Source organism: Urocampus carinirostris, chromosome 8, assembly GCF_059441175.1.
Source record: "Urocampus carinirostris isolate Australia breed hairy pipefish chromosome 8, RoL_Ucar_1.0, whole genome shotgun sequence".
NCBI classification, from domain to species: Eukaryota; Metazoa; Chordata; class Actinopteri; order Syngnathiformes; family Syngnathidae; genus Urocampus; species Urocampus carinirostris.
Window position 1 is genome coordinate 19,508,607 of NC_142356.1, and position 16,427 is coordinate 19,525,033.

The 16,427-nt window shown below is 38.5% G+C and overlaps 2 protein-coding genes across 7 annotated transcripts in view; one reads left to right on the top strand and one right to left on the bottom strand.

The window, feature by feature from the left end:
• ints12 (integrator complex subunit 12) overlaps window positions 1-7,525 on the top strand; it is a 56,171-nt gene extending 48,646 nt beyond the window's left edge. For 2 of the 6 annotated variants that reach the window (XM_088341877.1, XM_088341880.1), the window contains 6 exons: window positions 939-1,096; window positions 1,602-1,748; window positions 2,860-3,038; window positions 3,300-3,459; window positions 3,564-3,710; window positions 6,187-7,525. In XM_088341877.1, coding sequence (XP_088198003.1) covers window positions 941-1,096; window positions 1,602-1,748; window positions 2,860-3,038; window positions 3,300-3,459; window positions 3,564-3,710; window positions 6,187-6,759 — 1,362 coding nt within the window. In that variant the 5' untranslated portion in view covers window positions 939-940 and the 3' untranslated portion in view covers window positions 6,760-7,525. Of the gene's footprint in view, window positions 1-425; window positions 735-938; window positions 1,097-1,601; window positions 1,749-2,859; window positions 3,039-3,299; window positions 3,460-3,563; window positions 3,711-6,186 lie in introns of those variants that run through there. The other 4 variants (XM_088341878.1, XM_088341879.1, XM_088341881.1 and 1 more) reach the window with 4 other exon arrangements.
• A 1-nt stretch (window position 7,526) lies between these two features.
• Window positions 7,527-16,427, bottom strand: part of arhgef38 (Rho guanine nucleotide exchange factor 38) — a 28,068-nt gene continuing 19,167 nt past the window's right edge. Inside the window, exons 11-14 of the mRNA XM_088341875.1 lie at window positions 15,492-15,629; window positions 13,789-13,990; window positions 9,285-9,562; window positions 7,527-8,049 (exon numbers count right to left, since the gene is read on the bottom strand). Coding sequence (XP_088198001.1) covers window positions 7,867-8,049; window positions 9,285-9,562; window positions 13,789-13,990; window positions 15,492-15,629 — 801 coding nt within the window. The 3' untranslated portion in view covers window positions 7,527-7,866. The remainder of the gene's footprint in view (window positions 8,050-9,284; window positions 9,563-13,788; window positions 13,991-15,491; window positions 15,630-16,427) is intronic.

Consider the following 16,427-nt stretch of genomic DNA (forward strand, 5'->3'; position numbering starts at 1 on the left):
TTATTTTTTTCTCTTTTTACCTTTTTCTTTTCCCATTCTTCTTTTGTTTCTTATTTGTAGCTCTTTACGTTTTCCTTGTTTTGTTCTTTTTCTCCTTATTCTCTCCTTTTTTCTTGTTTTTTTTAATTTGTTTTATTTTCTATTTTTATATGCGTCCTTTTCCCCCCAATTTCCCCCCATTTTTAATTCATTTCGTGAATAATAATTATTATTATTAATGCATTATTATTAATTTATTAATATTACGTAATAATCGGTACTACTATGGATTAAAGCAACAACACAATTTTAAGAGCCGTTTAGAAGCTGAAGGGGCCGGCTTGTTTTAGCGAGCCGAGCCGAAAGAAGCGGTTCTTAAAAACGAGCCGAAGTTCCTATCACTATCGAATGTGGCTTCCTCTTTTTGACATGTGGCGTTTTCAAGTGCCACAGCGCCATCTACTTTAGTTAAAAATAAATAACAGGCACGCTCACTGGGACCCTTGATCTTTCATTCATTTTTAGAACATTGTAAATATATTTTTTTATTATTTAATCAGGGATCATTTGTGATAATGATGTTGTTGTTTTTTTGTAGACACGACGCAATGTGTTCTTTATTGTCCCGCCTATGTAAGCATGTCGGACATGTTTGATTGAGGCACCAGCAACATTAAAGAAGTACATTTTTTTTCTCTTATTTTACTGCCCTTAATCGTGAAACCGACGTTTTTCTATCTTGTGGTAGAGTTCAGGTAATATGATAAAATGAAGAAATAATAATTCTAGCCTCTTTGTCTTTGTTACGAACGTTAGCTATCGCAGTGTTAATACTGAGCTAAGTAGACGCTTGGAACTTCACATAAAAGCCACAACACTGACGTGTATCTTTTCAAATGGCCATATACATTTGGAGAGCATAGTATAACTGTACTTTTTATTCTTGTTTTCATCATCAGCAATGGCTGGACCTGTCAGTCTGGAGCTAGATCCCATCTTCCTGAAGGGTCTGAGTTACCTGCACTCCAAGAGCAAAGATTCAGCGGAGAAGCTCAAAGCCTTACTCGATGAGTCCCTTTCCAGAGGGAGCGAAACGTCCTATCGCCTGGTACATAAAGTATGTAGATGTTGGTAATGCATTTTTATCCCCAAATAGTAGTCGTCACATGAAAAGTGACAGGGCTGGTGTTGTGAAACGTGTATGAGAAATTCAAGTCAAGGGACACTGTGTAATTTATTGTAAACTGCCTGCTTCTGTTATTATGTTCATACAGCAGTTATCTGCTGAGAAGACTATCAAGTCATGTCTATTTGTATAGCCCTTAATCACAAAGAGTCTCAAAGGGCTGCACAGATCAAACACTATAGCATACTACAGACTATTATGACACCATCCCCTCATCTAAAACCTACATGAGGGCAAATAATACACAGATATTGTCTACATAGAATATAGGTTATTCATATCCTATAGAATAGTAGTGTGTTTTAAGTTTAGATTTGAACATTTCCACTGAGGTTGCAGATCGAATCTCAGGGGGAAGAGCATGCTACAGCACCGAGGCCCGAATGGAGAACGCTCTCAAACCTGCGGATCTCTTCTTGTGTTTGTGCATCTTCAGGATATTGAGGTGTCCAAAGGGTCAGTGTCAAAACTTAGCTTCAGCAAGCAGGACTCCAAATCCTCCAGCTCCTCATCCTCCAGTATAAGCAGCAAATCAGGCTCTGAGAAGAGCAAGAAGGAGGCTGACAGAAGATCTTCTGATAAGGTATGAATAAACGTGCTGTTTTCAAACAAATACCTGTAGTAGGGGTCTCCCATCCTTTTCAAGCTGATAGCTACTTTTTGTTGGTAATCAGTGCAAAAGGTACCCTGTTTTATATGCATTTCTGAAATAACAAGTTATTATGTAACTATGTTGTTACTATGTTATTACTGTGTTATTACCGGCTTAATTATTGGAAATAGGATTGATTAGGCTCAGTCAACCACTAAGAGAATCATTTTACTCGAAAATCGCAATGACCCAGAACTGGTTGAGCAATTTTCAAAACAGAACCGCGGGCACCTCAGCTGTCCGTCCCTAAGGGGCACCACATTGGAGACCCCTAACCTGTTTTTAGTCAAATATATCAACACTTCAAAGATACTAATTTCCAAATCCATTAATTGCCATCTTTTTGCAATTAAAATGATGTTTCGTTCAGGGTTTTAGTTTGCCTTGTAGTACTGATCAATCAACAGTGAGGTCAGATGATACCTAATGTTATCACAAGGATTAGCTAAATATCTGCCATATAGAGCTGCTGAGAATTGTTTAAAACAACAAACAGAAAGTAAGCATTTTTAATGAAATCAAAAACTCGATTCGACGCTTTATAATGTCCATAAACTTAGATTAGGGTGTTCATATTTACTTGTGTCCTGCAAGGGACTGACAACCAGTTCCATGTGCCCTAACTCTTTGTTCAATTCAGAATCTCATGCAACAAACTTGAATTTGTTTTACAATGTGACCCAAGACTTGCAGCAATGCTAAAAGGAGAAGCAAGAAGATAATAATAATAAAAACGAAGCTTGGGATAATAAACAAATATGATGAAGGCACACGCTTTTTTCTCTTTCTTTATCATCTCAAGCATTATTACCCTGGCTTAGTTGCTTGGTCATAACCAATCGACGGTATGGATTATAAATAAAAACTGCACAGATAATGAGAACAATCAAAATCGAATAATGCTCGATGGGAGCGTTCATACCAGTTAAAGTTTTTAAGTCAATATTTTAACAATAATTGCACTTGTGACTATGATGACTTAATCGTGTTTTAAGCGGATACAAGTGTATCTTATTTTTGGGACATATGTGATGAACAACAGATCAGGATTGACTTTGGTGATGTAGACCCGCCAAAGAAGGCCCGTTTGGAAAAACCGGACCGGTCTTCTCCAGTTACTGTGCAGACGAGCAAAGACCTTCTACCTAACATCAACGACTATGACGAAACCAACGCTGATGACTTTGCTATGGAGATGGGTCTGGCATGCGTGGTTTGCAGGTATGGTTTTCGGTCTTGTTATTGTTGCCAATAGTTGAAGTATTGACGATAGAATAGTTTTATTTAGTTGTTGTATGTAGACTTTTCGATTAAACATTTACAGTTGTAGTATGTGCAGTATTTTGGTAAAGAACTCCATTGGTTTATGTTTACTTAATGTAATTCAATTGTCACCCAGCAACAACTCCCATTAATCCTTGGTTATAGTAGATCATTTACATGTATTGCGTATTGATTTGTATGATTTTTAAACCCCCAAAGACAAATGACTGTGTCAATGGGGAACCAACTGGTAGAGTGCCAGGAGTGCCATAACTTGTATCATCAGGACTGTCACAAGCCCCAAGTGACAGACAAAGAAGTAAATGACCCCAGACTGGTCTGGTATTGCGCCCGCTGCACCAGACAGATGAAGCGAATGGTGAGATTTTGCTCCAATGCATACACAAACACATTTATTCCTATAGTCAATAAATTCTTAGTTGGATTATATTTTGCAACAAAACGATGTGTTTATTGTCGTAGGCACAAAAGCCCCCTCAGAAGCCCTCTCCAGCGTCCGCTTCGTCCGCACCCGTTGTTATAAAAGACACTCTGGTGAAAAAGACAGAGCTTAAGTCTAAGCCGGACACCACGAGCACCTTTCAGGCCTTCAAAAGGACAGAAGTGAAGGTATGGTTTGTTTGTTTATTTTAACATGTTTGACTGTCCTTAGCAAATAGTAATTTATTAAAGTACAGACTACACTACTTACGAACGAGATAAATTCGGGGTGATCGTTCGTAAGTTGCTTCAGTGCTGTATTTTATATGGAATGTATGTTTAAGGTTTATATAAGTGTTTAAGGCTTGTATAAGTAACCTGTGTTGTTTTGTACTAAAAAATAAACATTTCTTAGAATAATATGCTCTATAAAGATAGATAAAGTTGAGTTTAACTTACTTTTGGAAGATGGGCTTCAAGAGTTAGGCGACTTCCTCCTCCGTGGTAGAAAGTGGGTAAAAAAAGCTATCCAACCATTTTCTCAACCGCATCAAGCTTTCTTATTCCACTTTCATTTCAAAAGAAACTGCCTGCCTTTTCTTTACACCATCCATATTGAATGGGTGCACAAGATATTAAACAATAAAAATATAAAAGTTCTTGGACATACAGTATAGAATGTTTACGCACGAACTAGGAAGAGGAAGTGGATTTCTTCTTCGGGGTGGATGCTGGGTGACCTCTCACATCGCCACACGCCGGTAGCGGCGGAAAGAAGCACTACAGTAATGTCCTGTACTCGGAAAAAGGTGCACACAATACAAAATCTAACTCCCAGCAATGTCCTGATATTTTTCGACAAAAATGTTCGTGTCTACTGTTTTTTGTAAGTAGGGGAGAGTCTAGACTGGCGGCAGCATATTTAAGTGTACTTTTTAAATACTACACTTCAAATACTTCACACAAGCATATTGAAATATACTTGGCTTTAACTAAAAAGTATACAGGTTACTAACAGAAACTATACACTAAGTAAAGGATTAAGTATTCCCAAAAATACAAGCAATATCAACTTTTTTTTTTTTACTATACTAAAAAGCGTCAACTGTAGTCACAAATCCAGATCAGCTCAGTGTTAAAATGTCTCACTTCAGACTGAAAGGTAATCTGTTCTATTCCACAATCTTCCATACCAAAAATAAAAATTGCTAAAATTATTAAAATGAATACATTCATAGTGTACATAAAGTGGGTTTGTTACCATTTCTTAATTTTGTAGTGCTTTGATTCCCAGGTTTACAATTATATCGTTGTAGAAAACGAAAATACTACAAGTACAATTACAAAATACTTGTTTTACAATTGACTGCAAACCAGTGACGTTTGATGAAGTTCGTGTCTGCTGAGGTACAGTCAGATTTAGAAATAAATGAACCTACATCTTAGTCATCGTTTGATTGGCACACTAAGAAAGACATTTATAAACAGTAGCATAGAAAAAATGTTTTGCCTGACCTCAACCTATGAATGAAGCTATGCCCTGCTTCTTTTTGAATAAAATAATAGATAGGTAATCATTATGAATAAAAAAAGTCCATGCTTCAAGAAAGAAATATCTGGATTCTGGATGACTTGACTTGGTGTTGGCTTGCTAATCAAGGTTCACGGATACTTTAACTACCTGGGTCGTAGGGGTGAGTTCCATGGTTACGAGTAGCAGGAGAAGCCCTTGGTTCGGACTCAAATACAATACAGCACTTTCATCTTCTGGTTGCTGTTATTTTCTGGTGTAAAGCGTCATCCAGCTCTTCAGAGTTAAGCTGGACCTCTGCATTGAAAGGCAGCGGTGTGTGATAAGACTGTTTACTCCATCCTAAATCCTAAATCGGTGGGGGGAAACTGTTTAGTTCCGAAATTTTAAATTACTGACTTCATATTCACATTATTGTGCAATGTAACGTATTTTAGTCTTATTGACGCTATAATACAGTATTTATATTTTCGTTAGGGTTTGTTTGACTTTCTTGGCTTTTGTTCTTTAACAGTTATAGTAGAACTATTTTTATTTGTTTTTGTTATACTATTTAAGTTTGCATTGTAGTTATTTAGTAAAAACGGAATCATGTTTCCTAATACTATTACTAATTCTATTTTTAGGGGGCTGAGGTATGCAGCAAATCAGAGTCATTGTTCTCAATGTCACCCTCTGCCATGAGGCAAGATAATGAGTTGCCTCGCTCTGTAGACACGCCGCACAGTAATATATATGCCATTTGATTATATTCACATGCTTTTGAATTTCTCATTCAGATTTGGAAGAATAAAGCATCTTTAATATTGATACTTTTTAATTTCATTTGCCTCAATAGTGTGTTTTCGGTAATATCTATATCTCAAGGGATTATGTTTGGAACACCCTGTATTTTAGATTTAATACTTCCATAATGACAGACAAGGCACAGCCTCCCCTGATTGCACGTCACTCCTACAAACAAATATTTTATTTACTATACTATTAAATTCACCTCAAGTACATTAAAGTATACTTGAGTATAGCTAAGAAAAAAGGCAAACTTCAAATTTACTTTTTTATTGTAAAGGAAGTCTCAGTGCTAGGCCTGACTGTAAATGGATGCATGAAAATTAATATGCAATGTTCTTCTAGACTTCAACAACATCAGCCAATCCCACCAGCAACAACTCCTCCTCATCAGGCAGCGGACTAACGGGCTGGGCCGCCTTTGGCGCGAAAACGAGTCCGTCTCTCTCCGTCAGCTCCAAACTGGGTGCTTCCGGACCAAGCGGCAGCAACAAGCCAACGACCACTCCACCCGGCCAGAAACCAGTGGGTCTTTCTGGTTTGGCTGGGACCAAGTCCGGTCTCGGTGCTGCGAAAATCCCGGGAAGCGGCAATGGAAATGGTTCTAACCAGGTCTCCCTAAAACCACCTCCCCTGACTTTGGGCAAGCAGACTCTTAACCGCTCATCGAGCAGCGAGAGCCAAGGAAAGGGTTCCACCTTATCATCGGGGGCAAGCTCGCCAGGAAGCTCCCAGGTGAGTCCTGGAGGTAGCGGATCGGGTGGAAATAATAACGGAGGGAGTAATGGAAACAACGGGAACGGGTCCAAGGTTCCACCGGGGGAAAAAGCACCAACATCCCAAGAGTCCCAGCTCCATGCCATGAAACGCTTGCAGCTCGTGAAGAAAAAAGCAGCACAGAAAAAGATCAAGAAATAACGACAGGTAGTAAATCACTGTGTCCACCACGTAGTGCAGTTTAATTCACGCTGGTACTGTATCTTGTGATTTGCTTTTCCATTTTTTTTTAAGTCATTAGCCATATTTAATTAGTACATACTTACCACTTCAACTTGACACATTGGTACAAGAATTGAAGATGTTGATATTGGAGCTTTAGAAATTGGGGTGTCAAGTTGGCATAAGCGTCAAGTAGGCATAGGCCACTAACCAGTTCGGTGATTTATGTTGGTGTTTGAATGCCAAGATTTCAATCACCATTAATACTGACGTAATTATTTTCTTGCCATTACCATACTGTCAGAATCTCAAAATAGCCCAGGCCTAGTGTCAAGGATGCATCATTGTTATCATTGACAAAGACAAAGAATCCACTTTTTACAAGTCTGTACGACTTTCTTCTTTGGTGCACCGATCTTATGTAACAGTAAAGCACAGTGTCCACATACGCTGAAGTTCAAACACAAGGCAAATAAGAATTCACCGTTGTAAACCGCACTCGACTTGAATTTGAAAAGAACTGTACCTTTGTGGCAATGTGAGTGATTGAGAGGGGGGAAATCTAACTCTGTAGAGGTAGTTCCCAGAGCGTTGTCTTTGATCGTAGGTCTATGGAGTGGAACTCTAATGATACTTGAATCTTTTACTTCTTATGTGTAAATGCTGCTGGTTCTGTACCAACCCAAGATTGTGTCCGTTTTTTTTAAAGCCTGAAAATTGAATTAAAATTTCACATTCGCACAAAGTACTGTACTCATTTTTAATATAGATTCTTTGATGGTGATATGACAAAATATACACTGTAACAAATAGAGAATTTCTTTTCACATAAAACTTATTCGATAAATTATTTCATGTGCAGTCTTTTTCTGCACCAACAATGTATTTTTCTATAAAAATTAACTTTGCAGAGTAGACATTGAAACACAGCACTGTCATACAATAGTAAAAGTGCTCAGCACAGCAGCATACATTCAAAAGTTTCATCACGTTCTTCATTAGGTCGCACTGTCAATATGACAACACTGCACAGTTTTCACAAATTGCTTACAATCAAATGAATTGCTGAATGAAACAAAGTATATTTTATGCATATGACATCCTGCCGAGGTAGTTGGCAGGAACATATCCCCGCTGTCCGTTAGCTTCTGCTAACCACCATTCCTTATTGCCGCCCAGGTCTTTGTACTGCAAGATGCGTACATGTTGGTACTCCTGCAACGTCAGTTCTTGGTCGCATCGGGCTTGAAATGCATACACGGCGTAGTACTGTGCACAAAAAAACCACAAGCATGTTGTCAAAGGTGTGTTCTAGTGGAGTCCAATATTTTTTTTCAACAAATGGTGATGTCTCAATGGCCAAATCGATCTTTTCTAATTAACTCAAAATGGTTTATAAAGTCATTAGATTGCCCTGACCTCAAACAATATGGTCGTCAAACCAGTAGGTGGCAGTGTTTGCTAGTTTTTCCACCCACACCTTCCGTCGGAAATGTAAAAAAAGAAATCCCCGCACCAGTTCTATTTTTCTAAGCACATACTGGAATATGATGCCCAATTTGACGTTGTAATGTGTTTCTTATCATTTGTGGCCACCAGAGGTAGCACAGATCATCACGGGTCATTTATTTTGGTTAATAATTTTGCTGTGGTTTGCGAGTATTTAAGATTTTTTTGCTTATTTTTCAAATATTACCATGATCTCGTTTCCATCCAAAATAGCAAAGATAATACCTAATTTTTGCTCATTTTATTTGCCAGTGGAACAACCTCATAACATTCAACATCATTCATTTTTTCCCATTTTATTTTATTTCCAAAATAGGAAAATAATAATTAAAATCAGCAAAATGACGTGCAAGATTTTCCTTGCATTTGATATGTTTTTTTTTTTGCAGTGGAATCTTAAGACAGCTTCATCAAACAAGTCATGTAATTTATTTCCCTGATAATAAGGAAACAAAATCACCAATATATATATATATATATATATATATATATATATATATATTTAGAGAATATAGGGTACAGTATGAATTTTCTTACAAGCTAACCTAATTAGTGGATGAGTCCAGTCTGGACCCAGGTTTTTTTTTACTTAATACCCAATATGTGCAATATATTCCTGAACACAATTTATAAATATAATAAAGATATTTACAATATTAATACTGTACTTTGTAGAGTGTATTTTAAAATTTTGCATGGCCCCTGGAGTGCTTCTATGCCAGGGTCACTAACTTTCTTGAAGCTGAGAGGTACTTTTTGTGACTGATTAGCACAAAGGGCTACCATTTTGATATACATTTCTCAAATAACAACTTATGTTATCACTATGGTGTAATTAGTAGAAGTTAAGTCAACCATTAAAACATTGTGTCAGTTAGCAATCAAATTTACGAGAAAATCACAATGACCCATCGCTGATGAGCTATTTTCAGAACCTGTCTGTGAGCTACTCAGGTGTTCTTCTATGCAGTCCTTGGGCCCCCCTGTTTTCCTACCTGCTGGTCATCTGCATCAACCGAAGCCTCCAGGTCTTCCGGTGTATCCAGGTCCCCCTGAAGGCCCGAGAGGTTGGAGCTGCTTTCGGTGGTGTTGAGACTAAAACTCCGCAGGCTGCTGCTTCCGCTCCCCGACACGAAAAGGCTCAGGTTGTCGAAGTCATCATCTGCGAGGATAGGCGGCTGCTGTTGTTGTTTGGCCACTTGGCCTCTCCTCTGTGAGTCTCGCAGAGGGTTGTATTGCTTCAAGAAGGTCGAATACACGTATCCCTGTGCGCCTAATTATAGCACATTGGAAAATTATTACTACATGGAGAGTTTGAAATAACGAGCAGTTATTGAGACAACTATAGTAGGTTGTGGTGATCAAGGGATACCACACAATTATTATTTTTAGATTGCAGTGAGTAGGACAATGACACTCAATATTTGTTAATCCATCCATCCATTATCTGCCCCGCTTATCCTCAGTAGGCTCACGGGGGTGCTGGAGCCCTTCCCAGCTATCTTCAGGCAGTGGGCAGGGGACACCCTGAACTGGTTGCCAACCGGTCACAGGGTACACAGAGACAACTCACTCATTCACAACTAGGAACAATTCGGACCAGCCATTTAACCTCACATGCATGTTTTTGGAATATGGGAGGAAACCGTAGTGTTTAGGGAGAACAATTAAACTCCGCACAGGAAGGCTGATAGGTGGATTTGAACCCATGACCTTAGAACTGTGTCGGAAAAGGTGTAGGAAACTTGCTGTTACAATTAGCATCATTAGCAGCGCTCGCAAAGTGGGGCTTTTGGCAGGCTATGTTCCACCAGGTGAAGGGAACACGGAACTCAAAATATGTAAATGAAAACTTGTTTATAGAGTGATTAGATACAACGAATGAATTTGATTTTCAGTCACGTTTTAAATATGCTGGTTGAAAAGAATCGAGATATTTTCAAAAAGAAAAAGAATGGTCTTATATCAAAACCCCATTTAATAAACACTACCACGCTAGTTATTTGTTCATTTGGATATTGTATAAAAGGGCGCTGTGTAATATTTGACAACTAGATATTGCTGTGGTCTTTAGTGCAACTGAAAACAAGTGCTAAAAAGCGCCAGAAAGAATACAAAATACGTAGACTCAAAGTGACCGAATTGCGACCATTTTTCTTTTGATTTATATTGTCATTTCCTAAAGATTTCATCATTACTTCCAGCAATGAAGTCCATCCATCCATCCATTATTTGCACTGCTTATCCTCAGTAGGGTCGCGGGGGTGCTGGAGCCCATCCTAGCCATCCTCGGGCAGTGGGCAGGGGACACCTTGAAATGGTTGCCAGCCAGTCGCAGGGCACACAGGGACAGACAATTTGCTTCTTTCTCACTTACTATATTTTTACTATATTTTTATCAATATCCATACATCATTGTTATTCTTTGTCTCTCCCCCTTTTTCTCTCTCTCTCTTAAAGTGCTGCGCTAGATTCTGAAGGATGTACTGCTGCTGTGATTTATGGCCCAATTTCAACCCAACAAAATGTTACACGGCCTTAACATTTTCCGATCAATGATGGAAAATTGTGTTTAAGGCAACCTCTGCAGACCCAGAAATATAAAAGATGTAAATCTTTATACAGTCTTGTTTAACTTAGATTTCGTTACAAAAGACAGGCTTCAAGTTGTTATCATAAATCTCCTCTCCTCCTCTCAAGTCCTCACAATTGAAATATGAATTAAGTCATATTTTTTTAAATACATTGAGTATTCTTCCCTGGACAAAGGTTTTGGGTCTTTGGTTACCTGTAACCACAAGATGATGGACAAATTATGTAAGCTCTAGGTTAGCCTCGTGTTACGTTAGATAAATACTATTAAAAAAAATCAATTGTTTTGTGATGTCACCATGTATTTTTGCTTCTTATTAAAGGAGAATATATTTTTTCTGTTAGCACTCGGAGGAGCTAAATGATAGCATTAAAAGGAACATTGTATATCTAAAAACAAGGGAAAACTATGTCCGGCCTCTTTGAGCTCATACACACTAGGGTGCTAACTAGCTTCATTTAGAATTTTGGTTGGCCATCATGAATGATGATGATGATGAATATTGCACCATATGCAAAAAAACCCAACTTTTTTTGTGTTTATTGAAACGTGCATTTCATACCTATTTATGGTTCTATTTTTTTATTGTTCTGTAGCCTACTCTGAGAATCCTTCAAACGCCAGCGAAAGAGAAATATGCCATAAATAAGACTCTACAAGAAGAGCACCTTAGCTCACAACTTGTGGGGATTCTTGTAAGCCCAGAGGGAAAGACAAGTGTTCCGCAGATCTTTTGTGTGTGTCGTCTTCACAAAAATGTATTGTCACAAAGAAACACGATACACTCAAAGCAAAGTGCCCTTGTTTTGGAATTGTCAGCAGCTAGTGAGGCTTTCTATTCCTAAGTAACGCTGCTGACAACGCATACTAGTTTGTTGTAGAGTGTTACGAGGGAACGGGGCCCAAGAGACGCGGCTAAAGCTGCCTGGAACTGTCCCAAGAACACCTGGGACTTCTTCGTTGTGAGAACGTTTGAGGGTCATTTGGCTGAAGGTCACAGGCTTCCTGTGAAACTGACACATTGCTTCTTTTTTTGTAATTAATTAGTAACTATGACTACGAGAAAATATACCGGGCCAAAAATACATACTACCAGAATCCAATTGTAAGCTGACTTGTCTTTTTCGCATGTATCACCCCTTCTGTGGCATGTAGCCCAATGAAGTGCAGAGTTTTGTCGTTGCTGTCTTGGACTTCTTACACAATTTCAGTTGTTAATTTTGTTTATTGTTGATGACTATATTTATCGGTGCTATTTCAGAGGTTAGATCTTAAACCTGAGCCCGATCCAAACCAAAAGTCTGGCCTGAAATGTCAATCATTACGTTCGGGTCAGGCTTGGCTTCTTTATCTATCAACCCTGGTCATATCCCTCGAGGGGGGTGACCGACAGCAAGACAAACACATACAAAAACAAAGAGAATAAAAACAGGGAAAAAGTAGCAAAAAACACACACAAATTTTTTGGGACCATGGCCAACCCAATTGCCCAAACACCCAGACAAGTTAAGGACCTCAGCACCCAAGTTGGTCATGCTTTCGTTCCTCCAGATGAAACGGGACACAAAAAAGCGGCCATGTCACTCAGGTCAGGGTGACACGACACACTCTTCTGTTCAACAGCATGGCCCGACAGCTTTCACTGGTTTACCCCTGGCGCATCATACAGCTGCCCTGCCCATCCCTTAGAACACATCTAAACATCCCACTATCCTTTTACAACAACTCTCCACTCATTCCTATCACCAACAAGAGCTCTAGCTTCCACTATATTTACACCTCTTATATTTAGACCGCTTCTTTCTCACCTACTATATTTTTTATCAATATCCACACATCATTGTTGTTCTTTGTCCCTCTGCATCTCTCTCCTAAAGTTATGTGCTGGATTCTGAAGGATGTACTGCTGCTGTTGTTTATGGCTCAAGTTTCAACCCAACAAAATGATACACGGCCTTAACATTTTCTGATCAATGATGGAAAATTGTGGTTAATGTCACCTCTGCAGACCCAGGAATGTAAAAGATGTAATTGGTTTTGCAGTCTTGTTTAACTTGGATTTCGTTACAAAAGACAGGCTTCAATTTGTTATCATAAATCACCTCTCCTCCTCCCGAGTCCTCACAATTGAAATATGATCTCTGTCCGGCAAATTGAGTTGAGTGGTCAGGCTCTAGGTGAGAAGGCCTCTAATACATCCGGGCCTAGGTTGGGTCAGATTATTTAAGCCTGATCTTACCTCTGTGCTATGAGTATTGGTGCTCATGAAACATGCATTGAAGACTGGTCATCTTGGAGCCTAATGTGTGATCCCGTCAAGGTTTCTTAATTATCCTTATAGGTTTTTTGAGTGCACCCTTGCCCTAATGATGGTTTCAGATCAGGGGAGACACTCTGTGTTTAAGGGGTGTACAAATAAATGTAACTTGAAATATGACTTAAGGTGGGCAATCATTTCCGTTTATGGAATAGGCTCTGACAGATCTGTGACAAATGAGTGCATTTATAACAACTAAATGAGCAATCTTATTATCAAAGTAATGCCGTGATGATTAAATAATAAACTTAATATAGTTGGAAAACTCATTTTATGATGACAACATACTCCGTAACCTATTTAAATATTCTAACAGTAGTAACGAGTAACTTTTACTCCGTTACATTTTCTTGAGGACATTTTGGTCCCTTCTCAAGGTTTCTTCATTTTCCTCATGTTGAGGTTTTTAAGTTTTTCCTTGCCCTCATGTAGGTCTTAGATCAGGGGATGGTGTAGTAATAGTTTGTGGTTTGCAATAATCTGTGGTCTGTGCAGCCATTGTGATTAACGGCTAGCTATACAAATAAACATGACTTTGGTTCTCTTTACTTGGCTTTCGGTTCTCGTGCATATGTGAACACAAACTTGCCTCCGCTGTGGACTAGCCAGCGGCTGGTGCTGCCCAGTGGGTCTGTGTCCTCCAGCAAGGCCACCAGCTCCCCTTCCAGCAGGCTGAGGTCCTGCTCCTGGCAGCCGTTGCATTTTCTTTTCAGCTGATAAAGACGATCGGGAGGATGTTCGGATATCAGTCGGGCACGTTGTTCTTCCGTCTGATGCTCCACCTCCGGTGTCTGGAAGGCGACAAGTGATGTTAGTTATGCATGTGGATGGCGAGAGGGCGCACTGTGTGTCGCTTCAGGTGGATGACGTACTTCCAGGGATATTTCGAAACATTGCAGGGAAAGCTTTTTAAGTGTAAATGGCTTGGACCTGATGGAGCATGGAATTGCCCCAGTTAATCACCACCTGGAGGGGTCCTTTGTGTTCATCTTTATCACATGGAATTTTCCACCAAACTGTGAAACTCTTTGAGGGAAATGAGGGACTTTGAACTTGACTTCCAGACAGACGATCTTGAAACTGAACTCATGAAAACCTTTCACCGCCGGGAGTGGTTGCCTCATAGTGAGAAAGTTGTGGGTTGGAATCTAGGTCAAGGTTATTTCTGTGTACTATTTGTTCTAGCATGCTTTTTTTTCCCACACAGACAAAAAGCATGTGTAACATTGTATTGCACATGTTGTTTTAAGCTTTACATAGTCATTTAAAACTTTAAATTTTCTTCTGTGGTGCCCTAAAAATTAACAAAACATGAAAGTTGACTTTAGTGTGTTTTATACATAGAAGGTCAAAGTTAATTAAAGACTCTAAATTGGAATACAATCTTTGCTAACTTGTTAGAGAGTGGCGCCATTCGTATATTTTTGTAGGCTAGATATTGTAACAGATTTTTGGGAGAAAAAAAAAACGTTTTTGATTAATTAGACTGTTATTCATTTAAATAAAGTATAATATATAAAATTTTAAGGTTTTTTTTGCATAGCAAACACTTTGTTTTTTCAAAAGCATGTTCAAGTCATGATTCAACATTAATGCATATGTAATAAAGGCCCATTTTTATCGGATAAAACAGCCTAGACTTAATTCTAACCACATTTTGCTTGCTAACTCTATTCTAAGAATTCTTCATGACAATGCTTTGAAAAGGAAATCAGGATTTGCGAACTACATTATGCTGAATTTATACTAAAGGCGTCCAAATACAAACATACCTTTGTCAAGTCATTTTTATTTGTATAGCCCTCAAAAGACTACAGATCAACGACTAGTACATATTAAAGAATATTATTACGCCATCCCCTGAGCTAACACCTACATGAGGGCAAGGAAAAGCTCAAAACCCCCAGCATGAGGGAAATGAAGAAACCTTGTTGCAAACAATGTTCATTACATAGTGTGTTTAGCTTTATATTAACCTTCACCTGGTTGTCACTTAACGTGACAAGACATTTATCGACAATAAAAACATAAAATGATGCCTCAAAGTACTTTTCCAATGCAGAAATCTTGATTCTTTTATGTTTTGGGACATTATAACGGAAGAACAATAGGTCATTGTCACACTTATCAGACGATTATAATCAACAACCTTTTTGGTTAGGCTTATTGAAGACCTAAGGTACTGTAGTCCCTATCTTGCAAATAAAGAGGCATCAAATTTGGTAGTGTTACGATCCTCCGTCAAGTCGACCAAAGATTCGTGCAAATGATTTCCACAACCAGTTATCTCACCGCTATTTTCTTGTCTCGTTGCCTCTCAAAGCTGACTTTGCGCTCCATTAGTTTGTGCGCGTTCTCCTTGACAAACGCCAGATTGTGCAGCTCATCCATTATGCTGTTCTGCACCTCCCCAATGTTGGACAATGGAGCCTGTGAACGCACATTAGCATTTTAATGTCATAAATATGCTTGATAAAAGTGTGTTCTTTTTTGTGTAGGGGCAGGGTGGGCGGCAATGTTCCCTCTAATTTTCCTCGGGTCTGAGCGTTCACACAAAGTCTGTGAGCAACGCTTGAAACAACAGTGAGCAACGGCAATCCCAAGTGTGGCAACTGAGTCATCAAACATGTCCAAAACTTGACATCAAGTTACATTTTGCTGAGTTTCCGGCAATGCAAATTTACTAATGTATTATTGCAAAGGTTGTACGGCCTACAAACGTCATTTGTTTTTACAGCAATTCTTTCACATGATTTTCATTTCTTTTTTTTCCCCGGTTTCTTTTGTCGCATAATACTAACATTTTGGGGGGCTTATTTAGTCGGTTGCACGATACAGAACTGTATTTAATCACATTATTTTTGTGGAAGTACAATGTTGGCAACAAGACTGACTTGGTATAATTGGAAATTATTTGAATGCAACACAAACCTTTTATTCTTTTTCCCTGTTTTTTTCTATTTTTTAAATTCCTTTAAAAAAAAATTCATTGTGTTTATTTTTTTTGTTCTCTATTTTATTTTTTTCCTTTGTTTCTTTCTTTTCTTTTTTCTGGCTTTTTTCTGAACTTTTCCTTCTTTTTTCTCTTCCTTTTGTTTCTTTTTTCTCAGCTTTTCACTACTTTTTCATTTTGGTATTTTTTTTCTTTTTTGTTCTATTTCCCCCCTTACTTTAAGTCATTTTGTGCACAATTTTACATAATATTTGGTCGTGTAGGGATTAAAGAAG